This window comes from Sciurus vulgaris (genome assembly GCF_902686455.1).
Source record: "Sciurus vulgaris genome assembly, chromosome: 7".
In the NCBI taxonomy this organism is placed as follows: domain Eukaryota; kingdom Metazoa; phylum Chordata; class Mammalia; order Rodentia; family Sciuridae; genus Sciurus; species Sciurus vulgaris.
Window position 1 is genome coordinate 41,806,417 of NC_136467.1, and position 20,883 is coordinate 41,827,299.

Below are 20,883 nucleotides of genomic sequence, written 5' to 3' on the forward strand. Positions count from 1 at the left end.
ATGGAACATTTTGAGAGTTTTTTTTTTTTTTTCTTTTTGAATACTGCACCATTTTAGGCATGGTACGATTAAAAAGATGCAGATGACAGCTAAACTCCAGGCTATTACAGACTTAAGCATTATGTCTCAGTTCCAAGACCTAACCTTGAGAAAATACACAACACTTCATTTACTTTTTCCTTTGGAGAAAAGACTTTTTAAGTGCTGGGTAATCACCTAAAATCTTATCAGACTGCTCTTTCTCTTTCTGCTATTTTGACAAAGTATTATTTAAGCTGAAAAATAAGGTATAGCATCTGAGGCAATGAGCAAACAGTTTACTTTAAATTGGTACTGCTGGTCACGCTTTCCAGCTTTCCATTCTAGTCTAAGAAGCAATTTGGGGACTGGCACAGATTTCTACTTTTAAGAGCTAACTCACTGGTGTCCCCTTAATGTCTCCTTATTGAAAGTGCATCCTAAATAATTACCGGGCTGGCATGGGGCATCTCTGAAGGTTTGTCTAGAACCTAACTTTTCATTGTGTTGCTTTTAGTCCTGTTTTTATTCTTTCCACTTTCTTTAACTAAGCGAGTAAGACTGGGAATCCTCCAGACTCAGCTCAGACCGTATTTTCTAATTAGATGATTGGAAAACTGTAATTAATAAGATGACCCCAGCATAAAAATCAGGTCATATTGTTAAGCACTTGTAACTTACAAATTTTAGCAAGCACCAACTTTTGCAAGTCAGCCAACTTTGTTAGTTCTCAACAATTCTTTAATTAGGCTAGACAGAAAGGAACATGCACTAATGTGTGCCCTGGCTAAATTCCAGCAGGGGATAATTGCAATGTGGCCTATGCAAACTTCCACTGGTTTTAAATGAATACAGTAGGCTTTTCCAATCCCCATCTCTATTTCAATCTGGACTGATGTTTTCTGGAAGGCATACAGATGGAAGATTCCTGATTTTCACCCTGAACACTTTGGATTACCTTTTAACAAGACCTGCTGAAATCCTACCACATCCAAAAGAATTATGTACTAAGAAACGGAGAGAGTATTCTAGGTAAAATCAATTCTCTTCCCACATATATATAGGACACCTGACTAAGTTATCTCCTATGAAGAGCATAATTTTTATTCTACCTCACTCTCCTGTCCTATACCCAGTACACACACACACACAAACACACAAAACTTTCCATTCACCTGGACATTCAGAGGACCCAGGTACATCTTTGGAGGATAGCACACAACTGCAAAAAAGACAAGGTTCACCTCCACCCGGTTCTAAATTTAAGGGTAGGTTTGTTTGTGTTCTATGCTTGCTATTCTGTCCAATATATTTTAGAGAAAAAATACATCAGATGATATGTTAATTTCCATCCATACCAATATGAAGTTGGAAAAGCATCTTCCAGCCTGGTTCTTCTAGAGAAAGGTAATTTTAAAATGCAAGATTTAATCATAAACCATCGAACTAAAAGGACTTTCAAGAAGTCATGTAATTTACTCCTCTTCCTCCAGGCATGCAAATTAGAGTCCACCAAAAAGCTGTTACCCAAAGAAATCAAGTTGGATCAAGAGAAATTATGCAGCCGATAGGATAATTTAAAAGATAAATCTCTGCTGTTTTACTACACTTCTTTGGCAATAACTGGGCCTTCTGGTGAATCAGGATATCAAATATTAAAATGCTTGTTGAATATTCTGGGGTTTGAGAGATCACCTAAGGAATATTAATAGCTTAAGTAGTTTTCAATTGTTAAATTGAAGGGAATTGAAGGGCAGAGGCTGTGTGTGTGTGTGTGTGTGTGTGTGTGTGTGTGTGTGTGTGTTTGTGTGTGTTTGCAGGAGCAAGTAAAATTTTCTAAATTCTTTAAAGTCTGGAGACATGATTGCTTTCTTCATTGATAATCATATTATTCTTATCTAAATATTTTATTGAATTAAAAACTCACAATTTGACTAAAACTTTTTACATTCAGGAAAAAGTGTTTGTCTTTCATGTAAATAATTATATGTCTGTCTCATAGTTAGCACACATACCTAATCTGAAATCTTTCTAAATTAATACCTTTCATGAAGAAACATATACTATAGGCACATTGTAGCAAATATCACATTCGAGAGAAGATACATTAAAAGTGTCAAATATCCATCAGCAGCCTTTATAGGCATTAAAAGAAAGGTGACATTCACTGAGTCTTAGATAAAATCCACCTGGCTCAAACTGAACTGAAAAAGAAAAAAAAAAAAAAAACCCAGCAAGGAATGCTAAAGGCTTTGTTGAGCACATAATTGACCATAAAAAGTAGCTTTCAAATAAATCTAGATTCAACATTGCCTTCCAGTCAATATTCCTACAAATGCTTTCTCAGCAGCCCTCTTTCCTAATATATGTCTCAACTTACCTCCCCATCTCCTTTTCCTTCCATTCTGCTTCACAGCTGCTATTCCACTTGCGTGTTCACCTCAATTACTACTGACGTCGACACGAACCAAAATAATCTATAGTTTTCTAAAAGTCTCCATAGCTAGGGTTGCCTACCAGAGGTCAAGGTGTGGGGCATGATACTGGTACTGACCCTGTAAAAAGCTCCAGATGAATCTGACACAGGGCCATGGTGCACAGGGCATAACTCTCCTGGGTCTGTAGTGCCCTCACAAACTTCTCCACTGTCAAAATCTGTTATAAAGAATGTATTTTATTGTTATTTCAAAGTGATTTTCCAGCCTTTTGCTTTAGCTCTGAGGATCTCAACAAGGGGGCTATTTTGCAATGTGGTAATGTCTAGAAATATTTTTGGTTTTTGCAACTGGGTATTCATTATTGGCATCTAGTGTGTAGCATCAAGGGATGCTGCAAAACTTCTTGTAATGCACACAACAGCTCTGCACAACATAGTCCAAAATACAAATGCTGTCCATGCTAGGAAAAATGCTCTGTCTGAAGCCTACCTTTCAATTTCCATAATTTATTCTTTATATAATCAATAAACATGTCCATTCCTCCCAAATCATTCCCCCACAACCCAGCTGCCTCTAGACTTTCCCTAACCATCTTTTCCCAGCTGCAATCACCTGTTTAAATCAAACTTTCCCCAAATCCTCACTATGTACAATCCATAGGACAACCCTGCTTTCCCTTCACTGTGTTCCTCTTCAGTCTCTTATTTCCAAAGCTCTTTAGTAAAGCCAAAAACACACAGTGGTGTTTCTCATAACAGTGGCCCTCACTGCCTCCTATGTTTCTCAACAACTAAACACTCCATTTAATTTGGTAGGCAATTAAAGATATCTCCACCAGACAGGAAGTGCTCTGCATCACATAGGAAGTGCTGCTGTCCCAAGATCTGGACTTCTGTACTCATTGGATCTCACCACAACCTCCTCATTGACCTCCTGCCTCTTGCCTCACTTCTGCCATACCCACCTTCTTATTCTTGGGTATTTGCACTGGCGTTCCAGTAACCTAACTCCCCATTCCCATTCTGTCATCAGTTTCCCAGCCACACCTACCTTTATTCTCAGATACCTTAGAGCTCTCACAAACCCTCAGTTTTGTTAAATCTATAAACAGAGAAACTCAACTTTCTGCTTTTTCATTCCAGCTCTTAGAAAGTTAGGAAATGATGGGAGAGTAATTTGTACTCTTGCAAATACATGCCACCTAACTACACTAAGGCCTTTAAAGCAATTTGGCCACCCTATAATTTACTGTTGCTTTGCCTGCATATCCCCCACAAGTCTTGCTCCAAAGCTCAGGCCCTCATTCTCACACCATGATGTTTCTCTTGCCACTGTAGGGCCTTGGGTCATTAGCGCCGATAAAGTCTACAGAGATACATGTCCTATCCTGGAAGGTTCAAACCCTTTTAAAGACCTAAGGTCCATCTCCTTCTACTCTCCACTTGACCTTTCAGGTCTTCCTCATTTTCTAGTCTGATTTTTCATTGTTCCATACTTAGATTCATTCATTCTCACCTGTTTACCAGTACCACTTCTTCTATCTGGAATATTCTTTTCTCCAATCTCTAGCTATAGAAATTCTACCTATCATGTAACCGTCCTTCATATGCTGTCAGATCAATTTATGAGACTATGACTAATCCTTCTCATGACTCTATTTGTTCTGTATGTGTTTTGATGGTGCTGGAGATTGAATCCAGGGTTTTACACATGCTAGGTAAGTGCTCTAACACTGAGATGCACCCCAGACCCTTTTATTTTTTAACTTTACTGAGAAAGGGCCTTGCTAAGTTGTCCAGGATCTTGCTAAGCAAACTCAAACTTGCAACCCTTCCAGTAGCTGGGATTACAGTACTTTACTCTCATTTCTCTTACAGGTCTAATTACTCTGTACACACTGTACACATCCAAACGTGCCACTTAATCTTCTTGACAGAGATCTGGTTTGTTTCCACATTCTGACCCTTAAATATTTCCTGAGTTCAAAACAACTAAATTAAAATTGGTGATGAACAGAAACTTTCAATGAAATGGCAGATCAAAGAAAAATTAGATAATGGGTGTTTAACCTAAGTTTAATAGATCAGGATCAGAAGTTTGAGTCCTCTGAAGTTATCTGAGTATTCTTCTGCTGAGTCAGTAGATTTCATGGGTTCTTAAAAGAGCCCAAGACATACAAGTTAAAAATTACTGCATTAGAGTTATGAAATAGGAAGACAGAATTCACTTTATTATTTCCATTCTGATCAAATATTTAATTTTTGAATATCTAAATAACATTGTAGTAGTGAATTAAATAACACTACATAATGTTAAATTGATTTTATATGAATTAACATTTTAAAAATGGATTAGAAAAAAAATGCTGGAGCAGAATGGCACAGCTTACAACATTTACTTCTCACCAATGCTTACCTTATTTACAGTAAGTTTAAATCTAACTTCATGGAACACACTAAACAGAGTACAGGAGAACGTTTCAAGCTTTTATCACATTCAATAAGTAGTATGACTTAGTAAATAAACAGTAAGGTTTGTACTGCAATTTAAACTAATCTTGAATTATTAGCACCATTAGATATTAGATTTATGATGGAAACATGGCTTGACATTCCTTTCATTAAATCATATTCTAATTGCCAAAAGGATAGAAACATATACTCAATTTATTCAGCACATGTTCACTATGCTATTCATGAGTGGACATTTCATAAATCCTACTTGATGAAGCTACTTTAGTAATTACTTAATTTCCTCCCACTATTCATTCATTAATTCATCCACTTTAAAATTATCCTGTCACACAGCACTGCTGTCACACACAGACTGCAGGTAAAAATTTTACAGGGTCTTCCCCATCTCCCAACACACAACAGGGCCCTATGTACAGCTGGCACTCTGTCCATAGTAACACTTTGAGTCACATTATGAAAGATGAAATTAAAAGATGGGCCTACTAGCAGCAAATATGCAGTAAAACTAGGTCACATGTAAATTCTGCAACAAATCACTAAATAAATCTCAAAAAAATTCACTGGGGTTTATTTCTCCTAATTTAACTGGAAAAGAAGATATTATATTATGATATTTAACAAAACATGAGTCAAAGCAAGTGTAGTAACAAGTGAAAATAACCACCATATTCTAAAGAAAACGACAGAGCAATCAACAGGTCTCCAAAGAAGATCAAAATAAAAGGCAAATGATTAAAAGTCACCAAACACCATTGTTACAGAATTCACACTTACTAAATGTAAATTGACTGATGCCATTTGCTTGATTTTAGGGAAACATTCCTAAATGAAAATATATCTATTTTAGAACAATTTCTATGAAATTGTACCAAGAAAGCACTGTCCCATACCTCTGAGAGACTGTGGAACTTTCCAGGGAAGTTTTCATAAAACCAGACATGCATTCTGGAGAAAATTCATTAACGAATCCCAGGGAACTTCAAAATAAAACTTAAAACTTATGATTTTAAGTAGAGTAGTGCCTACTTGCATTTGAGCTACGGGACATTCAGGAGACACGCCACTCCTCCACCCTCCCCTCATCCTTAGAAGAAAGAAGGAAGCCTTTAATACCAACCAACAGAAAAGCAAAGCTCAAGTTAATAAATGCTATGGAACAGTCACAATTGAACTAATGTCTTTTTATGAATGAAACGGAACTTTTATAAAAGATGAACAGATATGAAAGTGTATTCATTCCTGTCAATAAGGGTAAGTAATACATAATCCTATACACAGCTCTAATATTTTAGAAAATCACAAGTTAGAGGTTCACTATCATCGAATTTGTGCTCAAGTTTTATTAAAAGAGAGACAGAGAGCTCTTTATATGCCATCTGTGTATTATCAAATTCACAACAGCTTCTAAAGCCTTCAAATATGTGGCTTTCTCATTGTTCCCAGTAACTAGAGTTAAACACATCCACAGACCCTAATATCAGCCCTGCACTTCAGAGCACTCAAATGGAGGAAACAGGTAGCATTTGAATACACCACCTGGATTGAGGTGCATCATTTCTACCTTGTAGATTAAGAAAATGGGGTCAGAATCACTGTGTCTGCAACAGTGAATTATGATCCCAGGAACAAGCTGCCTCCCGCCACTGCTGCAGGAGCTATAATGAAAGAGAAACTGAGCACAGCCCTTCCCCAGGGGCCATGACCACAGAAGGCAGCATACCACCAGCATATAATTTTCTCTTCTTATGGGCACCTGCTGAAATTATTCCCACTTTTGTTTTCCACTGGTGTCAGAAACTGTCCTTTCTAAAAATAATACTCTGGAGATCCACCTTGTGGATCTCCTTGGCTAGAACTCCTCTAATTAGGATCACATGAATTCCCTGTCATTGAAGAGTTCAGACATAACTCTGACCCCTCCATCATTTGACACACAGCTGTCAGTTAAAGATTTTGAAATATCTTCTTATTGTATTGTGTAACTAACATAATACATATGCACACAAAGACTTCTTTGCACAAGAATAGGGTGTACTGATTTGATTCTCCCATTCCAAACTAAGACCCATTTGTTTCCAAAGAATGAAGCATTGTCAGAGGTTTTAAATGTGTTACTGTTTCAGAGTGTATGTATTTATTAGAAAACAAAAGTCTGTATGAGGACTCTTCACCACCTGCCCTACAAAGGCATCCACATAGGGAGTGAAGCTGGAGGAGCCAGTCCCCTTCCAGATGTAGGAGACAGATGCTGCTCCTCATCCACCACTTTCAAAGGAAAGTGCTTCTACAGACATTCTCTCCACCATGTTCCAAAGTCCCAAATAACCTTCCACAATCACTGCAACACCTCACCCACTGTGCAACATCAGCTGAACTTGACTAATTCAAGATAAAATTTCAAGTCAGTGGCAGAAACAGAATTTCAAGAAACTCAAATAAACATAGAAAAATAGAGAACCAAGCATCTGAAAACAAGGTTCTATTCCTTTATTTCAACAGTGTGATATTTGATGTCCATAAATATCTTTATGAATTTTTGTTAGAACTATGTTCAATGGGTTGTTTCCATACCGAATTTACATTTTTAAGTATTATTTAGATAATCATATAATAGTAGCCATTAGATTGCATCATTAGCCCTGAGTAATATTTCAATGAAAATACTAGTTCCATGGAAGATTAATAGGGGATATCAGAGAAAGAACTTTCTTCAATCATTGCAAGTACTTTGTAAATATTAGCTGAGTTAAATGGAATTAAGCAGGGATTTCTTTAGAGAAGGAATTCCTTTAGCTCTCAGTATACCAATATGTACTGTGACCCTTGGGGGCAGGGGCAGTGGGTAATAAGAGCTCTGGGTTAGTAGAATAGTTTTCAGTGACATAAAACAGTTTTATAAATGCTGGTCTGAAGGAGTACCCTGAGAAGCTTTTGAAAACCATGTTCAAATCTTAATGAATAAATCAAATACACATATCAGACACATAATCAATTTGTTTTATCTATTTCAAAGAACTTGCCTCAAATACTATAGTGCTTTATAGGATCCCCCTGCCCCCCACCAAAATACAGGTGGATGAAGGAAAAAAAAAAGTTTCTTCAAAAAAACTGTTGCAACTAGGGCTACTGTTCAAGTGACATGTAAGCATACCTATAACTCCTTCTAAGCTCAATGGATGATTAAACCATTAGTAATCACAATGATTTTAACTTGAGCACACTTCCTCCCCAAAATACCCTGAAGCATCCCGTAGGATAAATGGGTCAGGAATTATTTGCCCCATTTTTCAAGTGAAGAAACTGCACTCGAGACTATAAATGGTTTGAGCAATACAGAAGCACTACACAGAGTAGAGAAAAATCTGGCTTCTAACTTAGTCCAGTGCTTTTTCAGCATATTCCCTCCGCTCTCTCCCAGGGCTGTGCTTCACACAGTGAGAAGCTATTCCACAAATTTAGACTGGGGGCTAGTCTAGGAAAGAAAGGCATTTGAAGAATCTAATTCCATTCCAGCATCACCAGGCATAAGGGTGCTTTCAGATTCTTGCACATCTCTATTCATTGCAAGGGCACAAATACTGTGAAAAGACCTTCCATTTCTCTTACTTAAACTTCTGAATAGGACTATGTTAGAAGACAGAAATAGGCATACTTGGTCCAGAAGAAAAGTGTTCTTTCATCTTAGTAATAGGCCAAAGTAAGAAATTAGTTCATTTTCTAACAGTGGTGGAAATTTTCAAAACCAGAGACATGTACTCACATAACACCATTAACACTCATGCCATATTCCAGGCCAGTAGCTCTCAAAAGATTGGTTCAAGACAGGCATTATCAGTGTCATCTACTTAGAAATGCAAATTCTCTGGCCCTACCCCAGACCTAAGAAGTCAGAAAATCTGGGTGGAGGCCCAGAGATCTGTGTTAAAATGCCCTGCAAATGCTTGGGATGGACATTCAAGTTCAAAAAGTGAACTCTAGCATATTAGCATATTTTAAATAATCTATTTACTCTAAGTTGATCAACAATAATTTTGGCAAATATTCTCAGTCAATAGTGGTCAGGATGGATTTAGGATTTGGGGAATGTAAATAACACCACTATGAGGAAGAATTAATATGGTCTAATCATCCATCGAGGATTGGTTTCAAAAAGAAAAACGAATACATTTCTTCTTCTTCCCACAGAGTCTATTTGAAGCATACATACTAACCTTCCAAGACCCTATTGAATGGTTATCTGTTAAAAATTGGCCAGAAATGTACAACAGCTGTAACTTTTATTCCCACCCCTTAAATCATCACAGAAACACAACGAGGGTTTATTTCTCTTGGGTACAGCTGAAAGTGTTTCACAGTGCTTGAACTGTAGTGGGAACAGCAGGGACAGCTATTGCATGAGTACATGAATCCTCTGCAGAGGCAGCCTGTTCTTTGACCCTTCCATTTTCTAGTGCACACGCAAGCAGCTCCTATTTGGGACATCCTCAGATTACATAGGCCAGGCAGTTTGGGACAGCAGCTTGACATCAGCTTTGCTTCTCTAAGCCTCAGTGGTCCTGTGTTGATTATTGTGGCAACAAGGAATAAGCAGGTAGATATTTACTTTGTTAATAAAGCCAATTTAAGACCCTGATAAACTTTCCTGTTACATGGAAGGATGAAAGGAGGCACAGGGGCAACAGGCTCAGTGGCAGGTTCAGAGCTCCACAGAGCTGGGTTTGAATCCAAGCTCTACCACTTACTAAGAGGGTGACTTGAGAAAGTCGTTTAATCTTTTAGGTCTTCCATTACCTCTTCTGTAAAATGGGGCTATTAATATCTATTACCTTCCTTAGAGAATTAAAAGAGAGGATTCAGTAACAAATTTAGCATGACATAGCATGATGACACAGTATGTGTCCCCAAACAGGTGTTCAAAATATAAATCTTCATTGTTCTTTAAGTATTTTTACAGAGCTAGATTTTAAAGGCGTACCGGATTATAAAAACTACTTTATTTCAAAATGCACATACAATTCACCTTTTCAAAGACCTTTAACAGAGATAAAAGTTAGCATGTGATCCTTCAGTAGCTGAAAAGGTAAAATTATTAGCATCTGAAGTCACCCTATTCCTGTTCCACGAGGGAAAAACAAAGATTACAGCTTCCATAATATTAAATTTTAGGATGCTCCTATCAGTTTTACTCAGTGCCTGTTTTAGAATTCAAGAAAAGAAGAAGGAAAACAGGGGTTTAGGAAGACAAAGCAAAAAATTTCTTCATAGATTAAGAACTTTCATATCTGAACATACCTGAAATATTAAAGAAGAGGAAACTGGTTTGTAAATTTCATTTCCCTCCTTCATCTGATGAAGGAAAATGATACAATTTTATCTTGTTCCTTCATAATTTTTAAATGTCCTTCAATTTCTTGAGAATAGTAGGAAAAATGCTTCCTAAAATTCTGTTTCCGTCCTAGAAAAATTAGGTATGAATACATTACTTATTTCTATCATTATTATGGCAGGGGTCAAAACAAGGAACCCTACATTTACTGCCTATGTGCAGTTATACGCTCTCTAGCAATGTCTCTGTCAATGACAAATCTGTAAGAGATGATGGCTATGATATATAGCCTAGTGTACATCAGGACTGCATAAGAACACTAGGTTTGTGTTTAAGTGTATACTATGATGTTCACATAATGATGACAAAGCTTAATGATGCCTTTCTGGGAATGTTTTCCCATCATTAAACAACACATGACTTTAGTATATTGAAAATATAAAACTATCAAGTTTCCACTGGGAAGGGGAACCAAAACTGGAAGTTAATTATATAGGTGAGGAAAAAAAAGCATAGAAATATTTTTACTATGTGTGTTTGATTTCTGACATTTGTGTGTTATAAGGCATGAAAATAGGATAATTTCCATTATTAACAATATTAGTTTCAAAATTACTTACAAAAAATGACATAGCACTGTTTGAAATTCTACCAAAAAAGCATAACTGAAATTCATTTTTTAAATGTTAGGCATCAGCAGTATATACAAATATTTAATGTAATTAATGCCATAATTTAAATACTTTCATCTCCATTATAAACACAGAAGTGTAAAAATGTGTTTCAATCTCTCAGATTGTATTTCTGTTAAACACATATATATACAAAAATGGAACAGATCAAAAAATAATGACTTCCCATTTTAAAACATCCCTGACTTCCATTCTGAAATTCTTGACTGGGAGAGTAGAAACTTTGTTCCCAAAGCAAAGCAACATGATAGGGGAAGGGGAAAGAAATGCCCATTTCAATTTCTGGGCCCCTACCAACACAAGGGCCCCATGCCAGAAAGGGCTCCCATTTTGCAGTGGATGCTACCCAATCAAGACTTTATTTGAGAAAGCAGGGGAACAGCTCTCTATGCGTTGACTGAAACCTTAGGTATGACAGTGTAAGAAGTTGCCACTTGGTTTGTGAACCAAGAAATACAGCTGGATTCTGGAAGACATTTCTAAAGCTTTCTTTGGTAGTAATACTGAATTAGAATGAAAGAGTAAACTGAAACAAAAACATGCCCCAAAATGGTTTTTGTACAAGAATAGAAAACAAAAGGAAGTTATTGTACAGCTAAGTAACCTCATAGCATATTTCTGCTTCCTAAGTTTCTAAAGTATTGTATGGCAATTTTCAGTCCTGTCCATTGATCATCAGATCAATTAACAACCTCAAGATTTTCTCAATGGCATTTGAATCTGAGATTTAAATTTTTCTGAGCAGGAGAGCTTGTGAGGTAGGAAAAGCTCTAACTAGAACTATCCAACTTATCGGAAGTATCCTAGAAAAATCATAAGATTCTACCAGCACTTTTCAAGTCATTGCATGTCAATGCCTTAATTTCTAAAACATAATCAAATAGCATGTAATTACGAACATTGCATCAAATCACAATCTCCGCAACACTCCATAATTATAATAAAATGCCTTTTATTTAAGTCTATCTCTACACTCATGACCTTTTTAAAATAAATCTGTACATCTGAAAATGTTTAGTAATTGTGCAGTAAAGAGCAAATGATCATTCTTAATTGAGTTTCAAATGTGCTGCTTCACACAGCTGCACACACATGTGTATTAACCTAATTGTTAGCTGCACCTGTTCCAAGTTACCAGTATTTCATAAAGCGCATGGCAAGAATGGCATTTTCAAGTGTTAATCTGTTGAATGTAAATCTAGACTTTCTTTCAATAGTTTATAACACATACGCTTTGTTCCACATAGGAGTCTGATGTACAAAAATGTGGGCGATTTTGAGCTTCCTTACTTGAAAACAAAGCTGTCTTTTCAATCTAAAATAAGTTATGTTCTTCCATATTATAATTGAGTGATTTTTTTCACTGAGAACTAGCAGAGTAATTTTTCAACATTTATATAAAGTACTGTTTGAGTCAACCAAACATTGGAAAAAGAAAAAAAAAAAAGCTAAACTCTTTCACAAGCTGCAGAAAGTTGTAAATAAGAAGTTAAACTGTTCTTGTCCTATACTTTTAAATCCATTGCTGCAAATGCAGTGATGATTTTTGTTACTATCAGAAATCTTCAGTTTCTAAGCATTAAGGACAGCAATGATAAAAAGAAAATTACCTTCTTGAGATTATGAGCTTAAACTCTGGATTCTGCACATGGAGCAAATCTGTTTCCAGAGATCACACCCCTTTTTGTAGAAATCACCCTAAAATCTGAAGCTGGCACAACTATACAGCCCAAGAATTTTAATTTTTGATATACAGGCACAGTTTTTCATTAAAATGTAAGTTTATTTTTAACTTTTATGGTATGGGATTCTAATTTATCTTATTGACTGATTTTCTGATTTAAAAAAATGTTTACACTTGTAGTGTGTCAAACATTAAATATAATGCACATTTTAATAAAATTAAAAGCAAAGACAAAAAATCTTGAGTGATGAATTTCTGTGGAGCATTTATTTATCTCTGTATTTCACTGGTTAAATAGTCAAAATTCTTGGTCTGCATTAAAATAATCTGATGAATGAGGCCCCTATCTTCACAATGCAAAAGTTGCATCTTCCTTTCCTAAGATTACTTGCAAAATTGATGTACATATAAATATTAAATTGATAGTACACATAAATATTCATTTAAGTTTAATTAAAACACAAATACTCTGCTTCCAGGACTGGAGGTCAGTGTTTTCAAAACCTTAAAAAATTACTAAAGATTGTATCTGAGACTATTTCTTACTTCAGATAATTTTTTAAACCAGGTTTTTTCTGTACAGCTACAAAACAAAGATGCCCAAATATTACAAGAGCACACACTAGACACTTCAGAAGTGAACAAAACTGAGTGAACTTTTGTGTCAGTCAATGGAACACTAGTCAGAAGTCAATGGGCAAAACTGGTTATTTGTAGGAATGGTTTTTACTCATAATAGCTTAAAGATGCACAAAGTATACATTAATCTATAAAAAGCAAAAAATATGTAGTTCCATCTATTTATTTCAGTGTTTCTCAACAAGTAATTTTCAAAAGAACTATTTCACTCAAAATTCAATAATATATTTTTAAGAAGCAGTGATTACCAAGGACCCTGAGGTTCTTCAAGGTTTGATCACTTCACCCTATCATAACAATTGGATTTTCTTTGTCCTTTGTTTTTTGTTCTGCATCTGCATTAACATGGCTGCTAATTATATTAGCCTGGGGGCACCTAAAGTGTGAATGGGAAAAATCACATGATTCTTATAAAGCATAAAATACTCCTTAGGATTCAAATATACACTTGCTTAGATTGAGAACACCTGTACTAGAGCTGCCTCTATTCTGTTAGCTATGGTTCAGAATTTTTTATAAGCGATTTTGCACTTACCCAATACACCACAGCATGTGTCCAAGTACACAGGCACACATATATACACACATGCACAAAGAAACCTTTACCTTTATCATGCTGCTTTGTGTATTTAAGCTTCCCCATGAGTATATTTATGGTTTTTCCTAAAATTGTTCTTGAGTAGTTTGTGTTCATCATGCAAAATGTCATTTGATCTACATACATACACTTACCTACTACAGTCATAAAGCCCCACAACATTAAATGCTTAAAAGTTAAATCACATTTTTAAATGGAAAATAAAAGAGCATAAGATGCTCTACCCACTCATTCTTAGTTTTATGCTTTTATGATATAAATCAGTAAAATCTTATCTGAATCACATATAAAAATAAGAATGTTTTGAAAGTGTTTATACAATCTGGAATATTTGGTCTGTATGAGTGGTTGAGCAAAGTAAACTTCTTTATACTGACAGACATTCATTAAGAGCAAAATTTCATAATTACAAAACTAATATGAATCTGTGGTAGAGAAAAATAAATTGGTTTACACGTTATTGAGAAAATATAACATTCTTAAAATTGTCTTTATAGTTCTATTTTCTTTTCCTACAACCAAGAGGATAATTCACAGGTCAAAGTAGACATCATCAGCTAACTTTCATGGGGAAAAAAAGGAGCTTGATACAATACATGACAAAAGTACTGTTTCAGCTAAACAACAGAACAATAACAAACACTCAGGAGTTTCACAATAAATGACAAACATTGAAAAAAAAACTTCAAGAATTCTTCTATCAATTTCAACTGCAAATTCCCGATCTTTCAAACACTTTTTACTGATTGGAGTTGGAAAAATCTCCTGTCTTGTGGTTCTTTCAGCCTTTATGAAACAACTGTTGGAAATGTGGGTGACTATTCACATTAATTTATACTTTCTAAGGAAAGCTATTTGATGACGCATGAGCAAGTACCTCCTACTTCAAATTAACCACTTAAAGGTGGTATAATTTTCACCTCTACACTGTCTCCTCAGCCCCTCCTTCCATCACCCTTAGGAATTGAAATTCAGAGACATGACGTTTTCCATTATTGGCTCCTTGCCTCTGTAACTGTATGACATTCCTCAAAAAGTACATTATAATTCTCCATCCTATGGGATCAGACAACAGTAGCTATTTCAGGAGCAGTATCATACATAATGTAAGACAGAATATTTTTTCTTGGAATTGTTTGTAATAATTGTGATTTAAAGGTTACTGGTTCAGTCTATGGCAATGGTGTTGCTGAGTTCATCAAAGTCGTTCTCTTCAATCTACATACTTTTAAAACTCAATGTGGCTTCTAGATCAAACTGCTGTAAGAATACCGTTTAGCCTAAATAGTGGGCTTTCAGAGCATTGTGATTATAAGACAACATATTCCTAGAAAAAATAACACACATCAATGAAGAAACAAAGACATTGCAAAATTAGTATACAGAGGAAAAGTCAGAAATTCTATTTTTCTCTATTTAACACCTGTATAGTGAAATCTATGTGATAATCACGTTTTTACAGTAATAGGAATGCAAAGCATAAAAGAAAAAGAGATACATCTTGCTTTCCTTAAAGAAATTAAAGACAACAAGTTTAACCCGCACCTGCCAAACTGTCTTTGGAGGGACAGAAATAGGTAGGGGCGGAAAGGCTCACCTCTCCTGTACCCCACAGTGCATCTCCCTGAAATCAATTTAAATATAAGCAATATATCTGTCACCTTCCCTCTTTAAATTTTTCTTCCACTCTAATCAATAGCAGACCCTTTACTGCACTCCCCTGCCCACTATCTCAAAGGCACATTACAGAATAAGAGGACCCAAGTGTCACTTACCAGTTGCATGCCACAGATAAAGATAAGCGTGCACCTGCCACTGCAATAACCCATGGTTTCCGAGACCCCTGCCACAGCCAGACTGTCCCACGTCGGCCACCGTCGAGCCCCCACTTTATCCAATCAGATCGCGGGGAAGGACAGGCAAACCTGCCGAGGGCTCGGGGGCTCCGGGCTGCCACTGCCAACGTCCTGGGAAGTGACAGGCATTAGGACCTGCTGGCGCGGCGGCGGCGGCGGCGGCAACAGCTCCAGCCGCGCCCGCCACACATACCTTCACTCGCTGGGTGCACACGCCGCGCCGCGGGCAGCACTGCCTGCGGAGACGCGCCCTGGGCCCGCAGGGGCAGCAGCGGCAGCCTGGCAGCGCCGCCGCGCCCTCGGGCATCTGGCCCCCGAAGTTTCGCCCCCGCCGCTCGCCGTGCCGGCTCGCCCCACGCCCCCCAGCGCGGCCGCCGCCCGACGCGCGCTCGCCCCACACTCTCGGCGCGCCGGCTCCGGGGGCGGCTGAAGCGCGCGCGGGGCGCTGCCCGCCTCCCTGCGCCGCCCGCGGCTCCTGTGCGCCCGGCGTTGCGGGACCCGGCGGGCGGGGGTGGGGCGCGGTCTCTGGCGGCAGCAACCGCGGCGATGCTGAGCTCAGTGATGCCGGGTTCGCGCCGCGTCCCTGCAGCGGAGCTGCCCCTCCCCTCGCCCAGATGTGTTAATCCTCCTCCTCCAACAAATCCTTCAACCTGCTTCCCGCCGCCCCCTCCCAAGGCGTTAACTTCTCCGAGGTCCGCCGGGGTTGCAGACCAGGCGGCTGCTGGCGTGGTGTCTAGGCGGGAAGGCGCAGCGGCTGCGGCGGTGGTAGCGGTGGGCACCGCGGGGGCTCGGAACGAGGAGTCCAGGTGGCATGACCGTGTCTTGCTCGGTTGGTGTCGGTCTCGCTCCCACAACCAAACCCGAAGCACTACGCGCGAGAGATCTGCGTGAGCATGTGTGTGCGCGCCTGGGGGAGAAGGGACGAAAAGAAGGGTTAGGGAAGGGGGTGGGGTGATGAAACAAGGGTGCAGCCGAGGCATTCTGACCGGCGGGAAAGCCCAAGTGGTGGAGAGGGCTGTAGAAAGCGAGGAGAAGGGGCGCGGCGGCGGCCAGCCCACTGGCCGGTGCCCGACACCCGGCTCCCCAAGATCTGAAGGGCGGGAGCGTGGAGTTAACGGAGCGGACGATACTTGGGAAAAGGGAGCGAGTTGCTCCTGGAGTTGGGAAATTTGGGGAACCGGAGAGATTAGAGGCGCAATAAGTTGCTGTGTCTCCTTCAAACTGTTTTCACTCAAAAATGTAAAGCACCAGAGACCATCTTATTAGCACCTATTACTGAAGCCTCAAGGACCGTCCCGGCCTGTTGTGCATCTATTCGTGATACTCCAGCTCTGCTCGCGAGCGCGGGCCGGAAGCTGGTGCTGCCGCGGCCCTTACCTGCAGACGCGGTTCGGAGCCCGCTGCTGCCACCTGCTGGCGGAAAACTGAAGAGCGAAATAGACTGGACCGGGTGACCGCCCCTGGGGCCTAGATGTTTAGCATACTAGCTTTAAGTTTCTTTTATTGCGACAGGCACCTACTGAAAGCATTCCTAATTTTGCTAGGAAATGAAGACTTGGTCTCGAGATCCCCTGGGTCACTCAGGCGTTGGAATGAAGTGCAGTGAGTCAAGAGAACAGACCTTTTAGGAAGCTCAATAGGAAGCATCCCCAATACCCTTCTTAGGAGATTAAGACTGATGAAACTACCTCAAGCAAGGAGCTTTCCATAAAATGTAATTGTCCCTAATGAAAGAAAAAAAATAGCATTTGCATAGGATATATTTATGCTGGGAACCACAATGAGAATCCCAAATGATTGCGTCCCTTGAATAAATATGGACTTATCAGAATGACTAAATAGCAAGATATTGAATAGGGACTGTATTTTCCAGAAGTCTGGGCTGAATTTTTCAGAAATGATTTATCTATCCTGGAAAGCCAAAAAAAGGGGTTTGATATGTTAAATTTATGAATGCAGATATTTTATCACTGTAATGAGAGTGTCTCTTTTTGAATTGCCCATTTGTAAATGGGCTTTTATGAAAAGTGCATTCAATGTTTAATGATGTTCCAAGAGCCCACTGTGTGCTGTTACCCACGGCGGAGTCTGTTAGGTAATTGGTATTCCACAACCTTCAGTGAAACTGAAGCCAAAGGAATCTTGTAGCAAATGTTGTTATTATACTGTCTTTAGCTATTAGCTTCCCAAGAGCTGCTGAGTTGAAGGTATTTTGCATCACCAAACAAGAAACCTGTAAGCAACTGCTGAATATTGAAGAAGCTGCTGCCATATTGTCAAAAGTATTCTATTGCCTTTTTAAATTTATCACAACAACCGTGCATTTGTGTGGATCCACCCATAATCCCACAATGGTTTCCCTGCATCCAGCAACAGCCAGAGTAATGTTTAAGGCTGTACAAGTAAAAGAAAAGCATAATACTAATTGTAGTTTTCCATCTGTAGTCCCTGGACTGTAACCTTTCACTACATGCCATCCTTCTCTTTGTAAGCAGGTTTGTTTTGTAGGCACAGGAGGTACTTGTCTGGGAAGTGAAAATCAATCTTCAAGCAGTAATGGATAAGTGTTGATGAATAAAGACCTCTGCTTCTTCAACCCATAGATGGGGAACCCCAAGACATGATCTAGTCTATGCCATTAACATCCCCTTAGGATTGAATCCTGCTTGTCCTTCACTCTGAATTGTCTTCCTTCCCTTCCTTGCCTCATTCCCCTATTCCTTTACCAGTGCTCCCTGGGCATTGTATTCAAAATAATCCATTGCAATCAAATCCTTGTATCAGGTCTCTACCTCTTGAGAAATCCAACCTAAGACCATCTCCAAGGGATTTTATTCCTGATCTCTCTTTGTCATAGTATTCTCAGAAGAGTGAAACACAAATTGGATCAAAATGTTGAATATTTACTGTGTGTTGACTATCACTGCTAAAACTACATCATCTCTTTCTTCTCAGGTACAATGCCCATTTTAAAGACACAGAAACTAAGAGAAACCAAGTATCTTGATTAGAAGTACACATATTCTAAGTGGCAAAATATTGAGTTTGAAGACACAGCTGTAGGACACCAAATTTCGCTTTCCAAACCACTGGGTTATCTGTCCTTACAGTATTCTACTATACTTAATTATCATTCTTTTGGAATTCCATCAAGAGGTATTAAAAATAGAGGAATGATCACATATTTTATTACCTCTAAATTTATATCACATCAGTTACAGTATGGATAATGCCTGACTTAATGGAAAGGTGCCCTAGTTAGGGATGCAGTGCCATTCCTTAAGGTGACTGTGCCCTTCTTGTTCCATTTCCTGTTGTCCCTGGAACTGAGTGCCTTAATGGAAGAAACATTAATCATGACTGAGAGAATCGCAATTGTTCCATAGAAGTGCATGGAGGGGAGAGATGTCTCAAATTGGAATGTCGATTGCCTTTTCATTTAGAAAGAAGGGCATAAACTATTTAGCTATAAGGTGCTAAAGGCTTTCCTTGACTAGTCTGGTGACATAACTATTGTTAATTACCTTGTTTCTGTAGGGAAAATGTGTTACATATCCCATATCTCCATCTGGCTCACCTTGGTGCCCTGCTTTAAAGTACTTTCAAGGTTGTTTCACACCTATTATCTCATTTATCTTTCAGGACAACTCATGGACTGCAGTAGGTACACAGCAAGAGTGCTCAACACCCTGTTCAGCTAGAGCAAAAGCTCAAGCCTTTCTCTGCAAAAACTCCACTGAGCAATTACTCTCTTTTGAGTTTTACTCAGTCTCCATCCATCATTGTTTAAAAACATAAATGCAACAATGATGCTTATAACAAAAACCCAAAAATTTAATTCATTTAATATTTTGTATAACCTTGAATGTTTTTTCTTGTTTGAATAATAATAGCTATTATGAAAATAAGAGTGTTTTTAAAAATATTGATAGCAAATTAGAAGAAAATAATCATTCAGTCCTTCTGCCCAGAGATAATTTCCATCTTCTTTTTACAAAAATAGAATTATAATGTCCCCAATATATTTTATTCTGCTTTTTTTTTTTAATACAATGGATCAAGAACAGATATACACGTCATTAAGCATTAAGTTCATGGAATCTGCAGCTGGACTATTTGGTTTCATAATCCAAGTTTGGCCATTTGCCAACAGTTTCTTCCAAAGTTTTAATATTATGAGTTTTACAATAAATAAATTTACAGTTATGTTTTTGCCTGTGTTATGATTATTTCCTTATGACACATTTCTAGAAGGGGACTTGTGAGTCAAGGAAAAGAGCAAAATTATAAGGCTATCGGTCAGTAGTACCCAATTTCCTCTGAGGGGTTTCTATCAATTTGTACCTGTAGGGAATGTACTTGCTCTTTTACCTAAACTATTACCAATAATAAATATTATTTTTAAAAAACTTATATTTTCTGTCTTAATTTTCATTTCATGTATATAATAACTAAGTATTAGAAACTTGGTAAATGTGCTCAAGTAGACTGTGCCTGCTAAATTTATCATATTGGCTTACCTCTCTGATGATTTCTCTTGAAAGTTCATTTCTGAATAAAATTATGCAATGGCAGGTTCTATAGTATTGAACCATAGCAATAAAAATCCATTTATCTATTTGACCAAATTACCAACCTTCAGAGAAAACTCTGAAGAGATGTTAAGCCAAGATGACAGATTATGACATGAATAGAATCAGGGCTGTAGTTAGGATCATTGCCTGACTAGATTTTTTTTTTTTTTTTTATGAAATAACATTTGGATTTTATCCTTCTAAATTAATGACTTTAACTTGTAATTTATATATATTTTACTTATAATATTAAATTGAGTGCATAAATGTACAAGTTGAGCATCTCTTCTGAAATCTGAAATGTTCCAAAATCCAAAACTTTTCTATTACTGGATGATGCCACAAATGGAAAATTCCACACCATGAAACTGTTTCATGCACTAAATTTTTAAAAATATGTTTATAAGGTGTATATGAAACAAATGAATTTGTGTTTAGATTTCAGTCCAATTCCCAAGATATCTCATTATGTATATGCAAATATTCAAAAATCTGAAAAAAAAAATCCAAAACACTTCTGGTCCCAAGTATTTTGGAGAAAGGATAGTCAATCTGTCCTGGGATCTTAGTCCCTATTTTCTGAC

General features: G+C 38.0%; 1 protein-coding gene across 6 annotated transcripts in view; it reads right to left on the minus strand.

Annotated features, from left to right (window-relative positions):
* The window catches only part of NKAIN2 (sodium/potassium transporting ATPase interacting 2), a gene marked incomplete at its 3' end in the record, with an annotated part of 1,065,485 nt that extends 1,045,699 nt beyond the window's left edge, over positions 1 to 19,786 (minus strand). For 3 of the 6 annotated variants that reach the window (XM_079148273.1, XM_079148269.1, XM_079148274.1), the window contains exon 1: positions 15,645 to 16,366. In XM_079148273.1, the coding sequence (XP_079004399.1) occupies positions 15,645 to 15,698 (54 nt within the window). In that variant the 5' untranslated portion in view covers positions 15,699 to 16,366. The other 3 variants (XM_079148271.1, XM_079148272.1, XM_079148270.1) reach the window with 3 other exon arrangements.
* Between the last annotated feature and the right edge of the window lie 1,097 nt (positions 19,787 to 20,883).